Genomic DNA, 8,084 nt, shown 5'->3' with positions numbered 1-8,084 from the left:
TTTATTGCCTACATAGGAAGGATGGAACTTCCTCGTTGTGGAATGTATACCATGGTTTGTTTGGGGAAAATTTGAACCCATATGTTGCCCAATGTACAACCTGATTTATTCAGTCTGCTGTGTATTTGCACATCCTGAAGCTTCCCTGAGCAGTACAGTGTAAAGTCATCCACATACAGATTACATGAGACAGCACTTGGAACAACCATTACGATGTCATTTATAGCAATGGCAAACAGGGTCACACTTAAGACACTCCCTTGTGGGACCCCTTCCAGCTAATCTTCTAGGTTAGAGAAACTGTTTCCTACCCGAACTCTAAACTCCTGTCAGCAAGGAAGCTTTGTATGAAGGTAGGTAATGCTCCTCTTAAACCATTGTCATACAACTTGCTTCCAAAGTCGTATCGTAACCCCTTTTCAAGGTCAAGAAGGGACGCTATCATGTGATGTCGCTGAAGTTGAAGTTGACCAATTTTTCCATCAGCTTGCAGATGCAGCTGGTGAGGGAAATTGGTCTGTAATTTCCTGGTGTGGAAGCATCTTTGCCAGGTTTGGGAAACAGGATGATTATAGCTTCTCTCCATGTGGATGGTACTGTGCCCTCCCTATAGATCCTATTAAATAGGTCTAACAGGAACTTCTGGGAGCTCTCTGGTAAGTGAGATATCATTTGGTATGGAATATTGTCACTTCCTGGGGCAGTCTTGCGTCCATCTCCTTGCGCAAAAATGGCAAGTTGTATGGAAGTTCTGCTGCAGTCCTACTGAAGAATGACACTGGGTGTTGTTCCTGTTCCACCCAAAAAGTGGAGAATTGAGCAGTGTAAGATGCTCCAGAGGTGATCTCTGCCATGGATTTAGCTAGCTCATTTGCAACATCTTTTTTATCTGTGATGATTATGCCATCTATCTTCAGAGCAGGTTGTGACATGGATATACTCTTTCCAGCGTTCTTATGTTAATCGAGGAGACATACTGTCTCCACGACGTCCGTCTAGCCTGGCCTTGGATCGGGTCTTCTTGTAATTGATCATGGTTACAATGTTGAGGCGTCGTTTCAATTGCCTTAATGCAGCTTTTCTTGCTCTGACAGCTTGTTGGCATTCATCAGACCACCATGGTACTGGAGGTCGATGATAATGGCCGCTACTTTTGGGAATGAATACTTCTGCTGCAAGGTGAATTCGTGATGTGAGGTGATTAACAGCATCTTGAATACACTGGAAATCATTCACAGATCCTTGCAATACTGCAGTTGATCTAAAAAGATTCCAGTCCGCATGTTCAAGTCGCCATCTCTGCACTCCATTGGCTGGAATACCATTCACCTCCTCCAAAAGTATTGGAAAGTGGTCACTTCCATGCAAGTCTTCCATGACCTGCCAAGTGAAGTTCAACTGTGAATCAGGTGAGCCTATTGATAGGTCTATGTGCCCAACCCTATGTGGTGCTTCCACTGCCAGGGTTATGGGCATGGAGCCAACTCTTGCCGTTTTAAAGAAAATGGACAACCAAGAATATGTGTAACGTGTGGTACGACAGGTCATCAAGAAGATGACAACTGTCCAGGCCCAATATGCTGTTACCACTGCAAAGAAGCTCATGAAGCTTCTTCAAAGCAGTGTAAAAGGTACAAATTTGAGAAAGAAGTATTTGATAATAAGGAGCAAGGAGAAGTTAGTTTTCCAGAGGAAAAAGCGACGTGTCCATGTGCTGTTTGCACAGCCAGGTAAATCCTTGCTTCGGTTCGGGGCTCATCCTCCTTCCCACCAACCCTTGCCCTCCAATGCTTCTTACACCACACACTCTGCCACTTCTTTTAAACCTCAGTCCCCAATTGCTGAAACTGCCTCTGGTGAATTCCACCAGAAACGGAGTAGGAGTGAGGTCTATTGAAGAAACTCCTCCTCCCAAAGTAAGGTCTTTGGAGCCATCAGGTGAGGCTCCAAAGGCCTCAATGGTGACAGCCCCAGCTGCCACCATATCCACAAGGGCCTCTGCTGCTAGGCAGAATGCCCCTGAAGCAAAGGCTCGGGTTTGTCCTTTCCCCGGGCAAAGGAATCCTGAGTCTGTTCAAAAGACTCATTTCAAGGTGGGGTCTTTGGAGCCGTCAGGAAGGGCTCCAGGGGTCTCAACGGTGACAGCTCCAGCTGCCACCACATCCACAGGGGCCTCTGCTGCTAGGCAGAATGCCCCTGAAGCAAAGGCTCAGGTCTGTTCTTTGCCCAGGCAAAGAAATCCTGAGCCTGTCAAAAGGAAGCCTGTAGAAACTAACAGTTAAACAACCCCTCAAAAAACTCTCCCAAGATCCTGGAAAGGGACAGCCTAAAGGTGTAGGGCAAACCTTGACCACAGGTGCTGCCAAACACCTTATGAAAAAATAGTTTAAAGAACTGGTTACCCTAATCCAATCCTAATCCTGTCAGGGAATTCATGCAAAATGGGAAGAACTGCAACATCTGATAGCTTCATGTAACCCAGTTTGTGTATGCCTACAAGAGATTATGACCAGGGAAAATCATCCGTTTTCCCTGAGAGGATTCCAAATTCAAGCCCATTATGGGACTTTTGACAATGGACCTCATGGAGGAGTAGCAGTAATGGTACGTCAGGATATTCCTCTTCAGGCCATCCACCTGCAGACAACACTGCAGGTGAAGGCTGTGAGAATAGGCTTGACACAACCTTACACTGTTGCATCCATCTACCTTCCTCCACATAATCTCAACATAAATGATTTGGAAGATCTACTAGGGCAGTTGCCACATCCATTTCTACTCTTGGGAGATTTCAATGGTCGGCATCACCTCTTGGGAGACACTTTGTGCAACTCTCGAGGAAGGGCCTTGGAGTCCTTGCTCCAAAGAGTAGATGCAGTTTTAATTGAACAGTGACACTCCCACACATTTCGAAATTCAAACTGGGACATTCTCCAATATAGACCTGTCAATTGTCTCACCTGATTCACAGATGAATTTCACTTGGCAGGTTATGGAGGACTTACATGGAAGTGACCATTTTCCAATACTTTTGGAGGAGGTGAATGGTATTCCAGCCAATGGAGTGCAGAGATGGCGACTTGAACATGCGGACTGGAATCTTTTTAGATCAACTGCAGTATTGCAAGGATCTGTTAATGATTTCCAGTGGGGTTCAAGATGCTTTTAAATCACTTCACATCACGAATTCACCTTGCAGCAGAAGCATCCATTCCCAAAAGTAGCGGGCATTACCGTCGACCTCCAGTACCATGGTGGTCTGATGAATGCCAACAAGCTGTCAGAGCAAGGAAAGCGGTATTAAGGCAGTTGAAACGACGCCCCAGTGATGTAACCTTGATCCATTACAAAAAGACCTGAGCCAAGGCCAGGCGCATGCTAAAGGAGGCCAGACGGACGTCATGGAGACAGTATGTCTCCTTGATTAACTCTGGGACCCCCTTAGCATGGGTATCGGACAAGGTGCGTTAAGATCGCTCCGTAAAGATCTCATCACTGTCACCACCTGCTTTTAAGATTGATTGGCATAATCATCACAGAATAAAAAAAGATGTTTCTAATGAGCTAGCTAAATCCATGGCAGAGATCTCCTCTGGAGCATCTTACACTGCCTGATTCTCCAATGTTCGGGCTGAACAGGCACGACACCCAGTGTCGTTCTTTAGTAGGACTGCAGCAGAACTTCCATACAACTTGCCATTTTTGAGCAAGGAGATGGACTCTGCTTTGCAGCTCTGGGCCGTAAGACTGCCCCAGGAAGGGGGACGATATTCCATACCTAATGATATCTCACTTACCAGAGGATCCCAGAAGTTCTTGTTGGACCTATTCAATAGGATATATAGGGAGGGTACAGTGACATCCACATGGAAAGAGTCCCATAATCATTCCTTTTCCTCCTAAACTGGCAAGGATGCTTCCACACCAGGAAATTTACAGACCAATTTCTCTCACCAGCTGCATCTGCAAGTGATGGAGAAAATGGGTAAACTTCAACTTCAGCGACATTCAGGCAGGTTGAAACGACGCCCCAGTGATGTAACCTTGATCCATTTCAAAAAGACCTCGAGCCAAGGCCAGGCCCCGTGCTAAAAGGAGGCCAGACGGACTCATGGAGACAGTATGTCTCCTTGATTAACTCTGGGACCCCCCTTAGCATGGGGATCGACAAGGTGCGTAAGATCGCTCGAAAGAGCCACATCACTGTCACCACCTGCTTTGAAGATTTATGGCATAATCATCACAGATAAAAAAAGATGTTGCTAATGACTAGCTAAATCCATGGCAGGATCTCCTCTGGAGCATCTTACACTGCCCGATTTTCCACTCTTCGGGCTGAACAGGAACGAACACCCAGTGTCGTTCTTCAGTAGGACTGCAGCAGAACTTCCATACAACTTGGCCATTTTTGAGCAAAGGGGATGGACTCTGCTTTGCAGCTTCTGCCGTAAGACTGCCCCAGGAAGTGAGATATTCCATATCAAATGATATCTCACTTGCCAGAGAGATCCCAGAAGTTCTTGTTGGACCTATTCAATAGGATATATAGGGAGGGTACAGTGACATCCACATGGAAAGAGTCTATAATCATTCTTGTCCCTAAACCTGGCAAGGATGCTTCCACACCAGGAAATTACAGACCAATTTCTCTCACCAGCTGCATCTGCAAGCTGATGGAGAAAATGGTTAACTTCAGGTTGACATGGATGCTAGAAAAGGAAAAACGTGCTGACTCCATATCAATATGGGTTTAGAGATTGAGTCGACCACAGATCACTTGTAAGGATGGAAACTGCTATACAGAATTCCTTTGCACAGCGACTTTACATGATAGCAGTCTTCTCTGACCTTGAAAAGGCTTATGATACTACTTGGAAGCATGGCATACTCAAGAAGTTGTATGATATTGGTTTAAGAGGAGCATTACCTACCTTCATAGAAAGTTTAGAGTTTGGGTAGGAAACAGTCTCTAACCTGGAAGATCAGCTGGAAGGGGTCCCACAAGGGTGTGTCTTAAGTGTGACCCTGTTTGCCATTGCTATAAATGACATCGTAAAGGTTGTTCCAAGTGCTGTCTCATGTAATCTGTATGTGGATGACTTTACACTGTACTGCTCAGGAGACTTACAGGATGTGCAAGGACACATGCAGGCTGCAATAAATCAGGTTGTATAGTGGGCAACATATCATGGGTTTTAAATTTTCTCCAAGCAAGACCATGGCTAAAACATTTCCACAAACGAGGAAGTTCCATCCTTCCCTCTATGTAGGAGCAAACCCACTGCAATTTGTCCAAGAGGTGAAGTACTGGGTCTAATTTTACTCAAGGCTTACAGGGTGCATCACATCAAACAGTAAAAGGAAGGCTACAAAAGCCACTTAGCATTTTGGGGTTCTTTCACATTTATCTTGGGGTGCAGATGAACCAACGCTTCTGCGGCTTTACCGAGCGCGTACATGTAAGACTTGACTATAGGATGTGAAGCTATTCATCTGCAACTCCCACTGTTATCGGATGTTGGACTTGTTTCATAATGAAAGCTCTCAGATCTGTACGGGACTTTCAGGTCTTCACCTGGGACCCCCCTACACGGAAGCCGCCTTGCCGCGGTGGGGGGGCAGAGGTCCCTTTTCTCAGTGATCTGGTGAGCGGACCAGGGGGAGGGGGGGGGCTACCCTACTGGAGGGGTCACCAGTGAGGGATGAGACAAAATGGCTTCCTGGGTGTCACCAAGGCCTATGCAAGAGGGGATGGTGCACCCACCCTGGTTTATTCCATCTGGACCAGGAGAACTTCCCAACGTGGTCTTGCCGGTGCGTGGCCATCCCGTATTACCAGGAAGACAGGAGTCCTGGAGGTGAGCGATTGCGCATGCTGCGTCTGCAGCTAGCAAACACACCTCTTTGGTCCTTTTATTCTGGTTAGACGGGTGGCTGATCAAGGCCCGGTCAAGTCAATCGGCTGGTCAAAGTATGGCTAGGGTCAAAGCAGGCACTATTCAGTTGCGTTAGCGCTAGGCTCCCGCGACTGCCATCAGTACTGTTAATTAGTGGCTGCGTATTATTTCATCTTAACCCTGTGGAGTTGGCGAGATTTTGAACCCCAAACTATAGCTACCCCTCGTTTGGACTCCAGGTGGGTGGGGGGTGAAGAAATGAAGAATTCAAAATGTAAGAGTACTACAAATTTACAAAGATCTAGCTCCTCTCCATGACGACCTACGCAATCCCCCGACCAGTCATCTGGAACATTTTTGTTTTTCCCACGTATTGTCACTTTGGAAACATTTCTAGCTTCCAAAGGGCCAAGAATGGAATCGTAATGGTTCCTGGGCTCCCAAGACCAGGTAAGAAGGGTGAAAAGTCCTCCTCAATCACTAAGGAAAATCGTACTTGGTAATATGAAAACATTTCATATTAGTAAGTACCTAGTAGTGAAGACCAGGATGGTGTACAATCATGGATCTTGATATTTTCGAAGTACACGAAAAATGTGGAAGTATGTTAACGTGATCCTCGCATCACCCCACAGCGAGAGGTAGCCTGATAGGTTGAGGTTTTGTCACCAGACGAGAGTGGAACCGTCTGCGTGCGATAGCGACATTTCCTGGGGCTCAAGTTTTCATGTTCTCACAAAAAACCCTTAATCAGGGTAAGGAATTGTTTTTCCGAGACCTGATGAGGTATTTGAGGAGAAACTGTTCGAGGAACTAGAGAATTTAATGTAGTGGCCAAGTTAAAAACGTTTAGAGGAAAGTTGGTGGGTTGGAACAGTCGACACCAGCTCTTCTTCTAACTTTTAACACGTTAGCGTTAGTCCTTCCAGAATCGGTTAAGTAGCATGGTACCACCTCAAGTAAAGCCATATGGGCCCAACCGTATGCGGATGCTTCCACTGCCAGGTATGGGCCATGGAGCAACTTTTGCCTTTTTTAAAGAAAAGGGGCAACAAGAGTATGTTAAAGGTGGGAAAAGGTATCAAGGAGAGCAATTTCCGGGTCCAATTCTGTTACCACTGAAAAGCTCAGAAGCTTTTAAAAAGAAATGTAAAAAGGTAAAATTGAAAAGGGAAAGTATTGGAATAAGGAGAAAGGGAAAGGGGTTTATTTTTCCAGAGGCAAAGCGACGTCCCCGGTGTTTTTGCACAGCAGGAAAGCCCTTTGCTTTTCTACCATCCCCTTCCCCCCAACCCTTGCCCCCCCATGCTTCTTAAACACCCCTTCCCACTTCCCCTTTAAAACCCTCAGGAAATTGCGACATCCTTGGTGAGTTTTTCCCCAGAAACGGAGGTAGGAGTGGGGGGGTCTATTAGGAGACCCCCCTCCCAAAGAAAGGGTCTTTGGACCCAAATTAAAGCCGGGGCCCTTGCCCACCAACAAACAGGGGCCTTTGGCTGGGCAGAACCCCCCTAAAGAAAGGCTCGGGCCACCCCTTTCCCCAAGGCAAAGGAATCAGCCTTTGAAAAAGACTCCAGTGCCACAAATCCACAGGGGCCCCCTGCTGGGGACAGAAGCCCTGAAGAAAGGCTGGGCCCCCTTCTTTCCCAGGCAAAAAAATCTAAAACCCCAAGGAAACCTGGGGGAAAATTAGTCCAAGGAAAACAAAATTAAAATTTATCCAGGACATGGAAAGGGCCCCTAAAGGTGAGGAAACCTTGACACGGGTGCCCCAAACCCTTTATAAAAATAATTAAGAAGGGATACCAACCAAGGGAAAAATGTAGGGAAAGAAAAAAAACGCAAATTGATAGTTCTTTTTAAAAAATTTGTGTTGTCAAAGAATTTGACCGGGGAAAATTCCATTTCCCTGGGGGATTCCCCAAATTAAGCCCATTATGGGCCCTTTTGAAAAGGACCCATGGAGGGTAAAAGTAATGGTAGTCAAGATATCCCTCCGGGCCTCCAACCTGCAAAAAAAATGCAGGGAAAGGGTGTGAAAATGGCTTGACAGACCTACACTGTTGACCATTTTTCCCTCCAATAACAAATTAATTTAATTTTTGGCATTCCCACACCTTTTTCTACTCGGGGAGTTTTTCAATGGTCGGCACACCTTGGGGGGGGACACGGCAACCCTCGGGAAGG

General features: G+C 46.2%; 1 protein-coding gene across 1 annotated transcript in view; it reads left to right on the top strand.

The window, feature by feature from the left end:
* LOC119595643 (leucine-rich repeat-containing protein 55-like) overlaps window positions 1-6,656 on the top strand; it is a 41,667-nt gene extending 35,011 nt beyond the window's left edge. The window contains exons 7-10 of the mRNA XM_037944750.1: window positions 1,871-1,916; window positions 5,568-5,645; window positions 5,789-5,858; window positions 6,652-6,656. Coding sequence (XP_037800678.1) covers window positions 1,871-1,916; window positions 5,568-5,645; window positions 5,789-5,858; window positions 6,652-6,656 — 199 coding nt within the window. The remainder of the gene's footprint in view (window positions 1-1,870; window positions 1,917-5,567; window positions 5,646-5,788; window positions 5,859-6,651) is intronic.
* The last annotated feature ends 1,428 nt before the right edge of the window (window positions 6,657-8,084 follow it).

This window comes from Penaeus monodon, chromosome 36 (assembly GCF_015228065.2).
Source record: "Penaeus monodon isolate SGIC_2016 chromosome 36, NSTDA_Pmon_1, whole genome shotgun sequence".
NCBI classification, from domain to species: domain Eukaryota; kingdom Metazoa; phylum Arthropoda; class Malacostraca; order Decapoda; family Penaeidae; genus Penaeus; species Penaeus monodon.
Note: the sequence above shows the minus strand (reverse complement) of the source record. Positions and strands in the feature narration are given on the sequence as shown.